This window comes from Diuraphis noxia, unplaced genomic scaffold (assembly GCF_037042655.1).
Source record: "Diuraphis noxia isolate RWA-SAM2 unplaced genomic scaffold, SU_Dnox_SAM2 contig0003, whole genome shotgun sequence".
NCBI classification, from domain to species: domain Eukaryota; kingdom Metazoa; phylum Arthropoda; class Insecta; order Hemiptera; family Aphididae; genus Diuraphis; species Diuraphis noxia.
In genome coordinates this window covers 44622391-44642808 of record NW_028301713.1, presented here as the reverse complement: position 1 = coordinate 44642808, position 20418 = coordinate 44622391, and the positions used below count along the sequence as shown (strand labels likewise).

At 27.8% G+C, this 20418-nt stretch overlaps 3 protein-coding genes across 5 annotated transcripts; 1 reads left to right on the top strand and 2 right to left on the bottom strand.

Moving 5' to 3' along the window:
* Positions 1 to 931: 931 nt before the first annotated feature.
* On the bottom strand, positions 932 to 8200 carry LOC107166343 (116 kDa U5 small nuclear ribonucleoprotein component). The gene is made up of 13 exons (XM_015514962.2): positions 7919 to 8200; positions 7631 to 7857; positions 7283 to 7566; positions 7095 to 7219; positions 6904 to 7028; positions 6025 to 6571; positions 5604 to 5964; positions 5361 to 5540; positions 5115 to 5292; positions 4852 to 5023; positions 4216 to 4327; positions 3697 to 3995; positions 932 to 1301 (listed from the first exon to the last, which is right to left on the bottom strand). Exons 1-13 carry the CDS (start codon positions 8030 to 8032, stop codon positions 1098 to 1100), a joined length of 2928 nt encoding a protein of 975 aa, XP_015370448.1. The 5' UTR covers positions 8033 to 8200; the 3' UTR covers positions 932 to 1097.
* A 246-nt stretch (positions 8201 to 8446) lies between these two features.
* Positions 8447 to 18160, top strand: LOC107166336 (cellular tumor antigen p53-like). Of its 3 annotated transcripts, XM_015514943.2 has the most exons (8): positions 8447 to 8773; positions 12686 to 12756; positions 13782 to 13917; positions 14758 to 14913; positions 14997 to 15195; positions 17015 to 17234; positions 17314 to 17572; positions 17635 to 18160. In XM_015514943.2, the coding sequence occupies exons 1-8, from the start codon at positions 8771 to 8773 to the stop codon at positions 17782 to 17784; spliced, it is 1194 nt and encodes a 397-aa protein (XP_015370429.1). In that variant the 5' UTR covers positions 8447 to 8770; the 3' UTR covers positions 17785 to 18160. The 3 variants fall into 3 exon arrangements, with proteins under 3 accessions (XP_015370429.1, XP_015370430.1, XP_089078036.1); XM_015514944.2 differs by lacking the exon at positions 12686 to 12756; XM_089221910.1 differs by lacking the exons at positions 8447 to 8773; positions 12686 to 12756 and adding an exon at positions 13477 to 13625.
* Positions 18161 to 18295: 135 nt separating this feature from the next.
* On the bottom strand, positions 18296 to 19720 carry mRpL3 (mitochondrial ribosomal protein L3). Its single transcript, XM_015514946.2, has one exon. The coding sequence runs from the start codon at positions 19594 to 19596 to the stop codon at positions 18394 to 18396; it is 1203 nt and encodes a 400-aa protein (XP_015370432.1). The 5' UTR covers positions 19597 to 19720; the 3' UTR covers positions 18296 to 18393.
* Between the last annotated feature and the right edge of the window lie 698 nt (positions 19721 to 20418).

Here is a 20418-nt window from a genome sequence, read left to right as displayed (position 1 = left end):
TACTTTGTTTAATATTTAAGTTAAGTTTTGTTTTAAATGGTCTATTTAGTTTTTGTTTAAATGTTTAATTTCATCCAGGTTACCTATATCATACTAAACCTAATAAATCAGCTTATCTACATTATGTTTAATAACTATGTTATAAGTACTGTTTCTAACATATGGAAATGATTCCAATTATTATTATATTATTATGAAGTTTATAGTACCACAGTTTGCAAACGATTCAACGCGTGCTCCTTTTAAAAATGATAATACCCTTTTGTAAATTTTAGTTTTATTTTTAATATTCCATGTATCCAAATTATACCAACTCAATCACAAGTATAATTTAGAAAATACTAAATAGGTTATCTCAAACTGAAATTTATAACGAAAATAAATTTATTTTTTAAATGCATGTGTATTTAAATTACACAAGGTGCTCAATCAGCCAATTAATTTCTAAGACTGTTCAACCTTCAAATATTCTACCAAATGTCGTAAAAGAAATCCCTCTAAAACTATAAGGTAAAACTCACCATGCCTCTTCTAAACCTGGTCTCATCGCCCATGCTTTCGATCTTATCTTATACATCTATTGTAACAAACTCCAATACAATTAAATGTCAATTCTAATTTCAAACTATTATTATCCAAATAATTTCTTTCAGATATTATTAATTATTTCCATACTTCTCCTTACTACCTATTTGCAAAAACAACTCATTTTCTAATGTAATATTACTCATTATATATCAAAATGTTAAATGAATCAATATCAGACAGTGTCACCAGTGTGTGATTCCTGCGTTCATGTGTTTTTTCTCTTTGTTATTCTCTAATTATCATGTACTTACTCTTGTCTCATAATTGTACCACTTTATGGTTGTGGCTAATAGAAATTGTGTGTGTATGTTTGGTATAATAATAATAATAATTACTAAAAATATAAATTTGATAAATTTTTTTATTTATTTCTAAATTATTACATCTAAAAAGTTAAACAACTTCTTGTTCTTAGCATAAATTCAATAAAAATAATGCTTTATTTATTTTTATTTTACATTTATTAATATAAACAGTTAAAAGTATAATATTATCTTAATTAGAACTTATTACATAGGGTAATTAAGAGATACATCTTGTCTGGCCAATTCTAATAACATAGGATCGTCAAAGAATTTATTTATGGAAACATCTTCACTTAGGCCTTTTCTTCTCCGTGTTTTTACCATAAATTCTCGAGCAAGATGTGTTGCAGGTTGAGGTTCCAAAGGTTTAATAACTATACTTTTATCAAGTGGATCACCGGGAACAATCTAAAATTGAATTAAATAATGAGTATTTATAACTAATAAGTTATTATTTGACTTGTTAGTAGTTTTGAATGATTATTATAAAATGTAAATTGCAGATTATAAATAATTTTGCAGTTAAATAGATATTAACAATGCCAGATAAAATATATAGATCAATTGTTGGGCTGTTAATTTACTTCAGTAACCTTTTAAACTAAAAATGCAGAATTATTTTATAAACTAAAATGCATTGTTTTTAGTTTTTGTCAGTAATTTTTCATTATTCTAATGAAAATAGAAATTATGCATATGTATATACACAGTGTGATCACAATAAGTGGAAACACTCAATAACTATGTGTAGGCTTCATACATTTCAATTCTGCTTTTTTGGGTAACTAATAAACATTATTATACCCATTGTCAAATAATTAGACTATTTTTTTGACAGTTAATTTTGCGCATGCGCACAACAAATTTTTTTTAAATAACATGATCCATTTTTTACCACAAATTATTTTTTTGATATTTTTTAATGAATTTTAGTGGTTGAATTTCTTTTATAAGTCAAAAAATGACCGAGTTATAGCAATTTGATTTTATGTTATTCGCACGGGTATAACAGATTATTATTACCAACTGGGAGACGAGGTGGCCGAGCGGCCTAACGCATCGGCTGTGGCTCAGCCAGACCAGGTTCGATCCTCGACCATCGGGCGGCATTTTTCTACAGGCAAGTCACGGTGTCTGGAGAACAAGTGACGTCATCCCTCACTCCAGGGCATGGCAGAAACCTACGGGTGCCCCATTAGAAATTCTGCCAAACAGGCCTCCGGTGTAGGTTAGGTTATAGTACACCAGGACAATAGTGCCATACAAGTTTTTTTTATTTTATTACCAACTACGTATTTTATAATCTGTTTACCCATGCAAATAGCATAAAATGAAATTGCTATAACTCGGTCATTTTTTGACTTAGAAAAGAAATTCAACCACTTAAATTCATTAAAAAATACCAAAAAAAATAATTTGTGGTCAAAAATGGATCATGCTATTTAAAAGAAAAGTTTGTTGTGCGCATACGCAAAATTAACTATCAAAAAAATTGTCTAATTATTTTAAAATGTATATAATAATGTTTATTAGTTAGCCGAAAAAGCAAAATTGAAATATATGAAGCCTACACATAGTTATTGAGTGTTTCCACTTATCGTGATCACACTGTATATATATAAATGCTTTATTTTAAGAACGAAATAGACTTTATTTAAAATCAATGTGTCATTTTTATAATTGTAAGTTTAGAATAGAATATAATAATGATAACCATAGGCGCACATTCAGTCTTAAACTCGAGAGTGCTAAAATCTTTTACCTCAAAGTGACTAGTGGGAGACTTTGCTCTCCACACACCACCTATACGGTTACACTTACTATTTCAAAAAATTACTACATTAAAATTCTTAAATTAATGAATCTGATTTTCAATATATCCTATAACCGATTATTATAACAACTATTATAATATTATTAAATGAACAAGTGTTTGGGGGTGCTAATTTAAGACTTAGGGGTGCTAAGCACCCCCTGGCACCCCCGTATGTGCGCCAATGATGATAACATATAATTATTAGCATATTTACTTCATTAGTATAAAAATCCTTAAACTTATTTATATAAAATGAGGGAGAGAAGGGATTGTATTTGTATTAGTTGCGCAATCTTTTCACTAACAAATATTCTAAACCTATACTATATTATTGTACAGACTAGAACAGAGAGTTACTGTGAAGTCGTAGGTGGTAATCTCTGGATCTAATAACCGATTTTGAAAATTCTTTTATTAATAGGGAAATTATCTTATTCACAGTGGTTAAAAGGGGTAAAAATGAAAAAAATCACCAAGCTGGAACCATTGAAGCTATGAGTATGAAATTTGGTCAGTAAGTTCAATTAATGATGCAAAAAATCCCTAAGAAAGGATTTATATATATATACTAATTAAATATTGTTGTAAGATTATTACTTTACTTAGTATATTTTAACTGTTATCTATCTATATGTAGGTATAAAAATATACAGCTAGGGTAATCACAGGTAACCAATTTAACACACAGTTTGTGACATATGAGTTAGGATTTTTAACAGTTACAAAGAGCACGGGATCAACCTTTTATATCTTCTAATTTTAGATTTTGTGACATTTTTAATTAACCATTAAATTGATAATATGTCTTAAAAGTTATAATATCTGCACATAGAAACATTTTTATTTCATAATTACTTTCTCATTAAAACTTAAATTATATGAAATAATAGTACATAGTTCATGACTATAACTTATTATGAAGGAAGTTAGGAGTTGAGTATTTTTACATATTATTGAAGTTAATAATTTAAAATACAATTCACTAACCTGCCAATGATGGAATACAGACAAACAAAATGCTTGTCCTTGAGTATGAGTACGTAAATCAGTTTCAAAACCAAATGAATCAATAGCAGGAATAAAAGCTTTGATGGTATAAAGTGGTGATCCTGGAACAGGAGCATCTTGAGTTACATGCCCTCTTCTTTTAGCCAATACAGTATAAACGGCAGAAACACAATCTGCCGGAGCTTGGACTTCAACATACAAATATGGTTCCATCAAACGAGGTGTTGCCATAAGAAATGCTGAATAAGCTACTCTACGAGCAGTAGGAATAATTTGACCTATAATTTAACATTTTTTAAGAATACTATAAGATATTAGATTGAAAAATTGAATTAATTATATGCAGATAAGTCTTAGCATAGGAGTTTTGTAATGGATACAGCAAACCAAGCAACTGACCGCATAATTTCAGTCGCCAAATACTTCTATGTGATGGTGGCTTATCAGTACATTATAAAATCAATGGCTACATAATATAGTTCAAATAATAGTACTAACCTCCTCCTCTATGTAATGGTTCAGGAGCAATGACTGCATCTAGTATTTTAAATTTAACATTACGAATTGGTTCTTCACATAATGGTCCCTCTCTAGTACCCCATTGAAAACCCTAAAAAGCCAACCAAATTATATTAATTTTTAAACAGTTCTAGTAAAATATGAATATCTTTAATCCAGAAATAGAAATCATCAGTTAATTTTTTTAATCTTTTATATCAAATCCTTATGTCTTGAATTTTATGAGAACCTCATTGGAACAAAAGTGACAACTGTATGGCAATTTTAAGGAATACAAGTTATGTTTAATTGTTTCATAAAAAAACTTGGCTAAAAAATCTGAAAACAATGGGTAAGAAATATATCTAAATATGTGATTCACAAAAATATTATTAGATTGGTGTTCTACGATAAGTTTAAAGTTAATTTGAAATTATTTGAAGGTTATTTTACCATTATTTGACTCAACTACTTATGAATTTCTATTTTGAGAGCAGTGAAAAAAAGTTAAAGCTACCACAGTCACAATGATTTCTCCATTTACTAGAACTAACAATATTTAAATATTTAACAAATTAACAAATTAAGTACTAAAAGGAAAAAATTATTTATTTTTTTAAAGGGTAAATAACTTACTTGAACGATAGAATCCCTAATAGACCTAAGTATATTTTTGTCCACTTCAGATGGCAGAGTATCATCAACAAGAATATTAGGGCCAGTAGTATCTGGACCAAATGCCCATATAGAACGAGCTGCAAGTAAATCCCAATCATATTTAGATTGAAAAAATTCACCAATTTTTTTCCTTTAAATAGTAAAATATTTAATATTAAATAATGTATAAAATTATTTTTGAAAACAAGTTTTCATTCTACTATTAAATTGTTAAGATTTACTTGTCCCATGAAATGTCCACCACTTGGTTTTCAATATCTTCAGCAAGACCTTTTTCTAATGGTTCTGCAATCATCGTTATCTTATTACGTTTGTTTGGAGTTTCAGCAAAACATTTTAATGATGATGTATCAACAACAGTTTCACAAAAAGCAACAACTGGATCTGCCACTTTTATATCTTCAATGACAAAAAAAAAAAAAATAGTACTAACTACTTAGGTATTCAATAATGCCAGTTATACTTACCAATTTCTGAATACATTTTTCTTAGATCGTGCATTACACAATCCAAGTATAATTCACCAGTTCCAAGTATCACGTGTTCACCAGATTCTTCAACACGAGTAATAAGAAGAGGATAAGACTTATTGACCTTTCTCAAACCATCCAACATCTTGGGTAATTCAGAAGGATTTACAGGTTCAACTATAATGTTTTTTTTATTTATTTATAATACTTACAAAATATTAATTTAAGTTTTTGTTTTACCTGCAATTTTTATAACAGATTGAGTGTTGAATTTTAATGGCCTGAATATGTATAAATCATCAGTTGTTATTAAGTCGGTTATCGTTGCAGTTTTAACAATTGGTTGATCAATACCTTCAATTAACACCCAATTACCAGCTGGTACTCTATTCACTTCAACTTTATACCTAGCTTCATGTACCCACAACCGTCCAATTGTCATTACTCTAGAATCTTCTTCATCAACCAATGAATAGTTTTCACCTAATACTTTTACTTCTTGTCCAGCATGCAATGTCCCGCTCATTACTCGAGCTAATACTTGGAAGAAAGTACAATCATCAGTAGGATACATTTTAGTACTGTGCACCATCAAACGACCCTAAAAATATATAATGAAATGTACAACATAATATAACAGTATACCTTAACAAAAACTTACATCTGGGTTACAATCAAGCATATCCTTAGCTAGTTCAGTATCTTGAGGCCCTGTATAAATTGTATCTATTTTGTTTTTAGCATTTTCTGCAGGTGAAGGTATATGATTAACACACATATCCACAAAACCACTGAGATCATTTAAGAAGCGTCCACAAACAAGGCGTAATAGTGGTCGTATATTAATATTCATTTCACGTTTTGTTAGTTTAATTCCAAGTTCATCCAAAACATCAGGGAGAGTAGTGTCTACATCACCAATTACTTGAGCAAATAGTTTATATAATGGTTCTAAAATGAACTCAACAAAACTTCTTTGAATGCTGTTATGTGGAGATTTTTTGGAGAATTTTCTGGTTTTGGGATTAAAGTAAACATCGCCCCATAATACTTTAGAAAAACTGTCAACATTAACATTAGGATAATGATTGGCATAAAGTTTAGCAAAAGACTTTAGTGTGAAACAAACAGCATATTGGGCTGATGCAAAACAAACATTTCCTATAATTGGTGAAACAATACGAGATGGATCATTGTGTGAATGTAAACTGTAAAATAAATAAATAGTATGAGTACATGAGTTTAAAAAAAAATATGATTCAATAAAAGCCTGTATAATATTACAGTTTGTTCCACGAAAGAAAATCCTTATTTAATGTTTCTAACTGATGTCAGCAATATCACTGAGAACAAATTTGTTCTATTTGCGGCAAGCTACAACGTACACGTTGCAAATTACCAGTCAAATATTTTATGATCATAACTGAAAAAGCACAAGTAGAAGGAGATATGCAGTAATAGACACAAAATATAGTTCTTTCTCCCGTGGAATGGAGTAAATTATAGATCAGGTAGATAGTAGCTTGATATTGGTTTATACCTTAAAAGAGAATTTACTTCATCGATTATATGCTTGATTTTATAGTATGCATCTTGAGGAGGAAGTTTAAGCTCTAACATAAGTCTGTCAATTTTATTTACACAAATAGTAATTGCCAATTTTTCCTAAAATATTTTTAAAAAAAAGATCATATTTTTTACATTGTTATTAACACATATTTCTGTACAAACTTGTATAGCATGTTTAATTAGACGTTCTGTATTTAGCATTACACCTTCAGCAGCATCAACAAATATTACAGCCCCATCACAAATTCTAAGGGCAGCAGTTACTTCATCAGAAAAGTTAACATGACCTAGTGAACACCAACATTAGATTTATAAATAAATTTAATGTTTAAATTTAAAAGCAATATTACCAGGTGTATCAAAAATGTTCATTAAATATGATTTAGAATTAACATCAGGTAAAACTAATGTCACAGGAGTGGCTTTAATGCTAACACCTCTTTGACGTTCAGTCATTAAAGTATCTGTATAACGCATTAAATCAGCATCTGCTGAATCTAAGTTCAACTGTCCTAAGTCTGGGTGGGTTTGACGGACTAAGCAATCTACTAAACTAGTTTTGCCATGGTGAAGATGTCCAACCAATGCAACATTACGCACTAATCCTGCAACGTCCATTAAATCAGCCAAGTACCTAATTACAAAATAGCATGTAATTAAATTGATTTATATATGATACAAATACAAACAAAAATTACTCCATATTATATGTTGTGTTTGGTAAATGCTGTTCTTTGATTTGGAAATTATGTTGTTTAACAGGAGCAACCAATGGCACTGTTAATGGTAGTTCATCTTCTTCTTGCACTAATGTCTCTACATCAGGCCCATATACTTCAACAGCACTTGGATAATACCGTTTATCTTCATGTAAAACAACGCTCATACCCGGTTCTTCTGGTCCGTCTTCACTCTCCTCAATCATCTACAAAAACAATATTACATTAGTTATAACTCATAAGTAAGTATTAAATATATTTACATACATCAATGTCCTGAGGTTCTGGCTCAGGAGACGGTGGCTGTTCTTCTTCTTCTTCGTCAGATTCCAATTCCGGTCCAATGTAATTACCAAACTCATCGTAAAGATCAGAATCCATTTTATGAATTTAAAAACGCAATTTATACAGTAAAAGTCTACAGGATTTCTTATTCAATTCTTTTTTATTATATTAATTAAATTAATAATTACTAATTTAATACTTTATTAGAGATAACTATCAAATAACAAAATTATCATCAAGACATCCAAACATCGAATAACTCAATAACGTTTATAAACGAACAATTCTAAATTTCTGATATATTGGACATAACCTTCAAATTTTAATATTATGTTTTCAATTTGTATAAACAATTTGGTATCAGTTGGTATAAGAAATCAATATCAGTTGGTTACTTTGCGGTATATTTTATCAGGTTATACACCTACAAAAAATAATAAATAATAAATATTATCATTATTATTTATTGTTATTCTACACAATATGTTCATCCATGTTTCAATCCTCAAGGTGCCACTATGGCACTATGCACAGATTGCACAGTCACAGTGCACTGGCGTCTGGCCACTGCAGACTGCGGTGTGCCGGTGTAGTTGGTCAGTCAGTGTACATTGTGGCATTGTGTTGTGTACGCTATCATTCAAATATTCAAATCCAACCAACAGGTTGCAGGTGCGATTTTCGGTTGAGTGCTGGTATCTGTGATAAGTTTGTCTTAGTGAAATGAACCATTGAGTTAATTGTATAAGTCGTTTCGACTTCATATTTCATATAGTATTATACTGAAGGTGCTCTGTTCAAATTTCAACCTGAATACATACATTCACAGATTTAATGGTAAGGAAATTATGCTTGTTTTCATTTTCTCTATGCAGTATAACATATTATCTAATGTCTTTATTTTTATTTACGCAATTGTGTTTCCTCTATTACACTTTTGATAAACTTTTTTAACTATTAAAAAAAATACACTATTAGTTCTTAGCTATACAGCACATTTTTAGTTTTGTCAACTACCTAGCACTATTAGTAATTTGTATAAAGATGTGTCTCATGTTTGATGAATTGGCAAGTTTAGTACATAGTACCAAACAAATAATTTTAATATGAATATGAATGTAAAATATAATAGTTCATTGAATAAAATAATTTTAATTATATAAATGTACCTATAGTGTATATAGTATCTTAAAATAATTATTTTCTTTATTTGAAATTGTCAGTCCAATTATACTATTTTAAATTGTTTAATTATTTGTTTCATTTAATGATGGACTATAATTAGGTATGCCCAAAGTTAAGAAATTGAAAGAATAAAACACTACTAACCACAGAAAGTGCTATTATCTTTAAATTTGATCAGGCTAGTATACACTAATTATATTAAAACAAAGAAGCTAAACAAGAACTGTTGAACATAATTTTGCTATTTTATGTATACCTAAGTAATACTGAAAGAACACATGTGGGAGAGATGTCCTCTTAACTTTATATTATTATTCTAGAGCACCTAATATACTTTTTTTATTTTTTTTTTTAAGATGTACTACTATTACTTATTAGTTATTAGGTAGTTTTATTTATTGCGTCTGATGGATAGTTAGATTAATAATATAGGAATAAAATAGTAATTGAATTAAATAATTACTAATAATATACTTGTATTGCATATTTTACGTTTACACCTAAGATGTTATGATATAAAAATCTTGTATAATTGTTACGATTGTTATTGTTAAGCGTTTGGGTCGCTGTTATTTATTAGTTGAAATAATAATCCTATAAAATTAAGGATCTAATGTATGACAATGACATAATATTGAATACAGTACCATCCGGGAAAGTCTGCTACTCTGCTCACTGACATAATTTTTTTACATGCTTATATCTACATGATTTTTTAACTGTTACGTGAGTGCACAATGTCAACATAATAATAGGTCCAATTTGAAGCAAATACATGCATGTAATACATATTACTCTTGAATTATTAAGGAAACAGAAAGATAATGTTTTAGTATTTAATTATTTATAATAGATAAGGTATATAATATTACATCATTTATATATTATATCAGACAACAAATTTAATAGTAACTATATTATGTTATACATGGGGGACAAGGTGGCCGAGCGGTCTAACGCATCGGCTGTGGATTAGGCGGACCGAGTTCGATCCTCGACCATCGGGCGGCATTTTTCTCCTGGCAAGTCACAGTGTCTAGAGAACAAGTGCCGCCATCTCCACTCCGGGGCATGGCAGAAACCTACAGGTGCCCCATTAGAAATTCTGCCAAACAGGCCCCCGGTGTAGGTTAGGTTAGTATATCCAGACAATAGTGCCATACGAGTATTATTTATGTTATACATAGAAATATCGTATTAAATTTTATACATTTTGAATAAATTGATATATTAATCACCGTTAAAATTAATTTGTTTTCTATTCTGTACCACAGTACCTATCCAAAAAATACTCATGATGCGTGTTAGTTTCTAACAGTTAGAGTTACTACACATGGTTTGAATACTTCTGGTTTATAATGTTCATATAGGTACTATATCTTTTTTTGAAAATATATTCCACCTTTAACTATTTATATTTGTAATTAGGTATCTACTCTAGTAGTTAATTGTTGATTTATTTCTTTAGGTAACAAAGATTAGTCTAAAGATAATCTAATCTAGTTAACTTTTATTGTAATTCCTCTACCAATTATTAAAATCTTTAAATAAATTATAAAATAGATAATTAAAATGTATATGCAATAAACTTAAAAATATTATGATTTTATTGTTGATTAGTAAATAGTTATTTATTTATTTCTATGCAGATAAAAATTATAGCAACATTGTTTATTGAAGATATCATTACAGTATTTGTTTTTTCACTCTGATACATGCAGTAGTGCAGATTTCTCTGATATTATTTAAGAAATGGTTTTGACTTACGTTTGAAAGTTATGAATATAAGTATGTTGTGTGTCAAAAAAAAATTTGGCCTTTCCTACCACCATAAAAATTTATTTTCAGACAGTACTCTGGAAAAAGTACATACAATTTAATAATTAGATATTGACTTATATATCTGTAATAACTATAATAAAAGTAGTTGCTAGTTTTCTGCTTAATGTTTTTTAATGTAGGTATTATTATAGGTTTCACAATAATAATAATTTATAAGTTATCTGAATGGCTTCTTATTTAGTTCTATTGAAATAAGAATATCTCATTAGGAAGCTTGGAAAAAGAACTACTTTATTATTTTTTATTTATGTAATAAATCAATAATGACAGATATCATAACAAAAGACCAACCGACTAGAGGTAATATTCTTATAATGGTTGTTGTAAATTTAAAATTTGATACTTTTAAAATTTATTATCTTTTTACATCATGCTATAAACTGCAATATTCAGTTATGATGGCAACCGTTTTAGTTGCATTTGTTATTTTATTACCTAATTTAGTATCTATGTGTATTGTGTGTATTTTTGATTTTTGTTTTGTCAGTGTTTTTTGAATCACATTTAAATTTTAATAGAAAGAAATAAACGATAAACCAAGTCAAAAGCATTTTTATAGAGTTTTCAACATCAGGGCAATACTTATTGTCATTAATATTATTGCTTGAATTATCCATTAAACAATCTATTTCCCTCTAGTTATTACATGGTCAAGTTTAAGTTATTAATTAATTAATTTTTTAATAAAAGATAATACTAATTTAATGTATTAGGATTTAGTTTAGTAATAAATTATTCACTAGTTTACTACCTATATGTTTTGTTAGTTTTAATATATAATTTTTGTATTTTTTTATCCTGTTCATTTGTAAGTGTATTCATGAGCAAACCCTAATTATATATTAATTTATATACTAATTTTTATTATTTAACTTATTCCGTGTGTTCACCAATTTAGGGAACATTGAATTTCTCGGCCGGATTATGTTGGAATAAATTGAATTTTTTTCACAAGCTAGTGGTGTAATACACTTTTGCCGTGAAATTTCCAATTTTTAACCCTCTCAGTACGTGCATGCGCAATGCAACTTATTTTTTTTTAATAGCAACCTGTATTTTTGATACCAAATTCAGATAGACTGAATTTTTTTAAGTCATTTTTACCAATTAACCATGGCTCTAAAACCAAAATTTACTGAATGAAAGTCATTCAAATTTTAATAAATTATACATTTTTACAATTCATAAAATGCATAATACCATTTATAATTATTTATTATTGGTTAATTTTTGAATATTTTTACCTATTTTTTTTTTTATGCGTGCTATAAATAAGATCAACATAATATGGATATAAAATTATTTAGTTAAAATATATTACAACTGTATACGTAAAAATATTCAAAAAGTAACCAATAATAATTAATTATAAATGGTTTTATGCATTTTATAATGATTTGTAAAATTGTATTATTTATTAAAATTTGAATGGCTCTCATTCAGTCAATTTTGATTTTAGAGCCATGGTTACCCCATCCGAGAGGGTTAAAAATTGGAAATTTCACTGAAAGTGTATATTTATACACGACTAGCTTGTGAAAAAAATTCAATTTATTCCAACATAATCCAGCCAAGAAATTCAATGTTCCCTAAATTGGTGAACACACGGTATATTAATTTTTTATTAATTATATTTTTAATTACCTATTTTGTCTATTATTCTTTGAATATTGAAAAATTAAGTTGGTTAGCAATTTTTGTAGACATATTTTTTTGTACTAGATGGATGATACAAAATTTCTTGGCCTGTCAGAAATGCCGAATTCTAATGAAGAAATATTTAATTTCAATACGTAAGTATAAGCATAGTTTTTGAATGTTATGCACTTTGCACGCTTTGCTTGTTATTTGCTTTCCTGATTTAAGGTGAATTTTGTGTCGTATATAATTTTTTTATTTTATAAGCTCAAACAGTAATTTTAAAAAAGATAATACTATTTATATGTTTCCATTTTTATATCAACTTATGTTACATATTATTTATTATTTGCAAATTATTCAATGATTAATTTCTCATCATGAAAATACAGTAGAAATCGGTTATAACGAGTTCCAAGGGCCAGGTAGTTTTTCTCGTTATAACCGATAACTTGTTATATGCGGTTAGAACGAGCATTCATTGTAACCGATTAATAACGGGAAATACAAAAATAAAACCGACGACTTTTTTTATTTGACTTATAATCGAAATTAATACTGAATTTATACATGTATGCACATACATTATTTATACATACATTTATTATTAATTATTATAATTGGAGATTTATTTATTTATTTATCTATAAACATTACTTAAACATAATAATAAAACACTTGAATTTAATTTCTTAAAATAATCTTTGATCGAACTTTGCTTCATGTATTTACTGTTGATCAATGTTTCTGATAAAGACAAAGCTTTTCTTTCAGCATCTGTACCTTCATATTTTGTGTAACAAAATCTTTCTAGTGTTAGACCTAAATAATAAATTTTACCTGAATAATAGCCAAAAGTTCTTATCTTGCAGGTAACTGTTCGTAATAACCGAAAGATCGTTAGTCAAGTTTATTTTATTTTACTCGTTATAGCCAATAACTCGTAATAACCATACTCGTTGTAGACGTATATTTTAACATACAATTATATGAGCTTGTGCCTGGACCTAACGTTTTGCTCGTTGTAAGCAGTATCTCGATCTAAGTGATGCTCGTTATAGTGATTTCTACTGTATCTTAAATATAATTTATTTTATGTGAAACCATTAAATAAATAACCTATAAAAGTTATAATTAAGGTTTGTATACATTTTAATACACGTGATTTCATTTTTATTAGGTGTAATGACAGCTTAATACCACTGTTACAACAACAGTTTGATGGAGCTTTAATGAATCCGAATGATCTCAATGAGTACTATTTTTCAATGCCAATGGAAAATGGAAGGGTTGTGGATTTAAATCTTCCACAAACGGTAACTTTTATTTTAGTTAAGATGTCTACAACCATTAGTTATTATTTAAATTAATATTATCTGTGTATACAACTTAATAATGTTGTAATAATCTTTTTGTAATGTTGATCAAGGACATATAACTTCGACTATTTTATCCAAAAGTATTTACTAAAATGTATATTATGTATTATGTTACGTCGTTACGAGGTAAAAATAATTTTAAAGTGTACTTTTAATGGGTAGGTAAAATTAAAAATATGGAAAAGTTTCTCTACTGTATTGTTTGTGTCAAGTTGAATCTCTTCATTTACCAGGTCAATATTGGATATGTTAGATTTGAATTCAATGAAAAATCAATGCATGCTATAATCGATTCTAGTAAAATAATCTTATGAGGTTAGATTGCCCTCCCTAAAAATATTAGATATACTAGAAATTAATATTATTTTTATATATAATGCCTCCCTAAAATTTGGTCTGTCTACAGGCCTGAAAATTATATTATATATATTTTACTTAACATACCCATAAAAAAAAAAAATAAAAAAATAGAATAATTTGAAATTTATAAGATATTTAACAAAAATATGTGAATGACTAAATACATGAAATAACTGTTATTAATTTTTGAATTATAACAATAAAACAAAATCCATTTTGTTATAGTCTGATTTCTCATGAAAATTATTTTTTTTCTAATATTTTTTACTTTTGTCAAACTGGACTAATTTTTTGCAGAAACCACTCAAAGTGGAAGGTTAGAGCATTTTTAGTTTTTACACCACTTTGTACAATTTAATTTCTTAAAAATCTAAAATATATTTTAAATTGTTTTATACTATGTTATTTATATTTTAGCCTGAAGATGACCAAGAAAATCGTGAAACATGTACAGCTGGCTCTGTAAAATCATCTCCAACTGGTATTATACCCTGCCAGGATGAATTTGGTGGTAGTGCTAATTTTGAAGTGTTGTTGGATTCCAGTTCCCAATCATACCGTCAAAAATGGAATGTTTGTATAATGTTAATAAGTCAAATTATCAATTATCAATATTTTATGTTAATTATTAACAATTCTAATTTTATCTCCTCTAGTATTCAGTTACCCTGCAAAAACTTTTTATTGACATAAATAAAGTGCTTCTGTTAAATTTTAAATGTGATTTTGACAAGATTGCCAATAATATGTTATTATTTATACGTGCTATGCCTATGTATAGTTCAGCAGATTGGTTAAAAGAACCTGTTGATCGTTGTTTACAACATTTATCACCTATAGATCAGTTTAACAAAGGTAAATAATACAAAATACAATGATTAATAGTTTCAAGTAGATTTATGTTGTTTTATAGTCAAGTGATTGAAAAGTCTCAATTTCTTCTTTAATTATTTTATAGTAAATTAATAAATGATACAAAAACAAATTAAATGTCCAATAATGGAATATTCAAAACCTGCTTTATGGTGAATTTCATTTGTTATACGTAAAAATATATCTATTATTATCTAACATTTTTTTTCTATTCCTCTTGAGTTACTATATGTATATAATATATATATATATATATATATATATATATATATATATATATATTATACAGAGTGATTTTGTCGACATACTCATCCACTTATTGCTTATATTATGCATATATTCAAATTATTTATGGAATTTTTAAACACTTGAAGACCATAATTTTGAATACTTAAAATTTGTATACCACTTGTGATGATTTATTGACTATACACATTACATATTTTAAATAGGAACCTTTCTTTTCACTTTAAATTGTTCAGTGAACATTTTTTTTTTTTAATGTTGACATATATAAATCAAAATTTAAGCAATTATTTTTTCTAAGAAAATTCTAAGAAATGATAATATATCTTTGGTTTATGGGTTAGCAAATGGAGGCTAAGACAATTTAAAAATGTTATTAGTAATAACTACTGCTCTATTAATATAAATAATTTGTAAAAATTGAGCTAGATTTAAAACAAAAAGCTGGAAAAAAATTTGTAAAAATAGTCCAAATATATTAATACTATATTTAATTTTATATTTAGCTTATATTTAAAAAAAAAGACCTTTTTTAAGGATTATTATTCATAGTATAAACATTTTAATAGGTAATTCAGAAGCTTTTCATTAGAATTTTGATTTAGATACGCCTTATTTTCAAGAGAATCTTCCACTGAATAATATTCAATAAAAAAAGAGATTCTCTTATTATTTAAAAAAAATAGAAATTTGTATTTGCCACAGGATACTCTTTAAAGTAATACAAAAAATTTTCAGAAATTTGAAAATATGGTGTGTGTTTTGATATAATTCAAAAATTAAAAATAAAATAAAATAATATACTTTGTAAAGAAAAATATAGTTTTGAGTTTGCTTTATAAATCACTGTAAATTTTATTTTATTTTTGAATTCTTAATAATACAGTGATTCTTTTATCAAACAGCACTCATTATTTTAAAAAATATTAACTTTTATCAAAATATTTTTTTACATAGTTTCAAGTTGTTAAAAAACCAACGCTTTTATTAAAAAATTACATTTTTAAATATTTTTTATCCTTATCATTTTTAAGTTTTTTACTTTTTTGAATGGCAACATAGTTTTTTAATTTCATATTTCAAAGCAGAATATTTTTCTAAAAATTTTGATACATAAAAATCGAATTTAGGACAAGTAGTTTATGAGTTATAAGTATTTAAAGTTTAGGCAAGCGGAGTAGTGGACAAACATTTTGCGGGGTAACCCCGTACTACTCCACTCTGCCAATCTAAACTTTAAATACCTATAACTCTTAGACTACTTGCGCTAAATTCGAAATTTTAACGTTATAATTAATAAAAAAAATAGCTATTACATTATGAAATTTTAAGTATAGGTTACCATTTGAAAATCAAAAGTTGATAGTGTTTTATCTTATAAATATAAGGGTGAAAAATATAAAAAAAAAAAATAATTCAAGAAAAGTGTAAATCTACAATTTTGAAAAAAAAAAAAATTTGAAAGTCAATACTTTTTTAAATAATGAGTGTTGTTTAATAAAAGAATCACCTGTATACTAAACAATTTATAATTAGTTGATTTTTATTTTTGTAGGTTTTACACATTTAGAACATGTTATACGTTGTGACAATGAAAGTACGACCTATCACATAGATCAAGTTAGTAGGCGTAAAAGTGTAGTTACACTTTTATCTAGACCTGAACATGGGTCAGATAGTACCAGATTATCCTATAGATTTGTATGCAAGACTTCTTGTACTAGTGGAATGCAACGTCGTCCTATAATTGTAATATTCACATTAGAGGATTACAAGTATGTACTTAATATCTTTATAAATTATAACAAATAATAGAAAATCTCAAAATGATTAAAAAAATTTCTTTCACTACAGTGGACAAGTGCTTGGCCGTCGTGTACTTCCAGTAAAAATTTGTTCTTGTCCTAAAAGAGACATGGATCGTGAAGAAAAGGACACTCATTTACAAAAGAACACAGTTTTTCGACGAAACAAGAAGTGCATATCCCAAGAAATTAACCATAATAATAATCATCATCATCATAGTGATAGTGAACATCCACCGGCTAAGATAATTAAATTAGAGTCCTCAACCTCAACAGAAAATTTAACGGATCGTACATATATATTGCCTGTAAATACCAATAATTAATAATTAATTTACATATTATCTATTAATTGTAATTATTTTTCTAGTTAAATTATACAACCAAAACAAAGGAACACTATAAAATAGTGTTAGAAAGTATATACTCCGTAATTACTGGTGTGTCATCTCTTCACAATATTACAGACACTCAACCATTGCTCAAAGAGTTAAAATCTAGGTTGAACAACCTAAACTGACTCTGGAAAATTATATTTTAGGCCTTAAATTTTTTTATGGCTTAATTTATATAAATAGGTACTTATGTGTTATCTCATTTACATTTTAAATAGATTCTTAAGCGGAGGTAGTGGACGGAAGACTTATTTGGGTAATCAAGACAACACATAAGTACCTATAAATATATTTTTATAAGGAGTTGCATTAATTATATTATTTTATTGTAATTTTACTAATTTTTTTTTTTGAATGATCGAACTTGATCATGCATTTATTATTACTTACTATGATGTTAATAATATTAGTATTGGCATAATTGTAATACTCTATTAATTTAAGGCAATTAAATATATATACCTATTTTAATAAAAAATAAAAAAAAAATTTGTTTTTTAACTGTATTATGTTTAATAACAACTCACTCGGTATTTATCATAGAGGTATAAAATAAATATAAAATTAAATAAGAACTCTTTTTTTTTGTTAATTCTAAATATTATATTATAATCTAGAATAATATAACAGTTCATATTCTTAGACTATGGCTTTTTAGATGGTTTATTGATGTGTAAAAAACAATTTGCATTTATAAAAATTATAAAACAAATATTAGCCATTTTAATACAAATTTATTTATCTTCTTCGTAAGTAATAGTTTGATCAGTGAATTTGTATACATCTTCTTTATATGAATCTATTAACTGATCATTATCTAGAACTTTTGATGTTGGAAATGGTGGTGGTGACTTGTGCTTTCTTAATGGCAGTATAGTATCATATAAATAAACTATTGAATTTGTTTCTCCTGGTGATGCTATTCCTTTTATCCATATAACATTGTATTTATGGTTGATTCTTAATATTTCAGCTCCTTTATGTAACCTGTATCTGTTACCCATATGTCCTGGCATTTTTGTTCCTGGAAATATTCTACCTTTTTCACCGCCATGGCCAACATTACCTCCTCTGCGATGTGATTTGGTTACACCATGGGTTGCTGGCATACCATGAAAACCATGTCGTTTCATTACACCTTGAAATCCTCGATCAATAGTTTTTCCACGTACATCAATAAAATCTCCAGGCCGAAAATGTGAAGCCAAGAGCGGTGTACCTGGTTGCAAAGCTGCTTCTGGAGAAACCATAAATCGGCCAAGGTATTTTTTTGGCATCATTCCTTCTCTATAAAATAGTCCACAATACTGTTTTGTAAAATATTGGGGATCAGCGCTCTCGGCGCCTACTAAAAGGCATCCTAGTTGTTTTTTGTGGTTAGGGCATGAATATGGTTTCCTTGGTGGATTGAACTCATCTGGTGGGATATATTTGATTACATGGTTATCAATGACTTGCAAAAGGGTAGTAAGCACGCTTTTGCCGTTGTTTAACCACATTGGATAGTTTCCAAGCTTGCGGGCTATGAGCCCTGTGCGTTGAAGCTTTGGGTTCCATTCGACGTTCATGCACTCAACTGAGTCTTCATTCAATGGAGATCGCACATCATAAGTGGATATTCCATGAATCACCGCTGGCATACCGAATTTGTCATGCACGGCTTCTTTAATGAACGCACGGTTATCTCCGGTTAATTGTTGGTCGTCTTTTGCCCGCTCTCGCTGCAAATACCATAAAGGATATTTGATTCGTGGTGCTCGGACATTGTGTGCAGTGCGAGATTGAAACACCATCGGTCCGCCAAAAGTGATACGCAACGATGAAGAAAGATCAAAAACAGTACATCTCAAGATTTTCGACATATCTATACTTCGCGATTTACCTATCAACAATCTACCGAAGTACCGACAATGGCGACAATTCAACCCAAAAGCCATACTTCAACCTAAATTATTATAGTATTTGGTTATGCATAGTTATTAATTATACCACGAGTCGAGTCTTTAAGGTATGGTTAATAATAGAAGACAGAAGTAAATTACTAAATACTACTGATACGGACTATACGGTGCAATCGGATTTGATAATGATATGACCACAGAATTGATATTAAGTGATCAAGCTGGAAGTTAGTAACCAGTAAGATAATGGCTTCTATTCAATTTCATCTATTCTGTAATAATTATATAATAGTTTCGGTATATTGTGCCCCATCTATACTAGGTCACTATAGAAGTAGTAGTAGTGCCACAGATTATATAAATTATTATTATACATTATTATTATTATACAGATTATTTAAATTATATAATCTGTAGTGCCTAGTGCCTTATCTATACCATTGTTACCAGCAGTAAACATTTTTTGTGTTCAATTCATAACTAAGAATTAAGTTTTCCTTCAAATAGCTATAGTTAAAATTCGAAGCTTCATTATAGGAAAAATGTTAAGTGCGTTTGAATTTTAAATTTTTACGAAATAGCGTAACGATAACGATTTATCCTGAAACGATTTTAAATATTTGTTATTATTCAAAAAGTATAAGTCGTAGATACTTGAAAATTTTATCAGTTATTTATATTGGCATTTTATTTACATGATTTAATTTTCAAAATATTTTGACTTTTTTTGAGATATTTATAGATAACTGAAATTTTCAATTTTTCTGAAAACATGTTTTTGAAGTGTCGATAAAATTTTTTTGGCCAAATCAAAATACTTGAAAATTTAATACAAAGTTCCTCATAAGTTATTCTTAT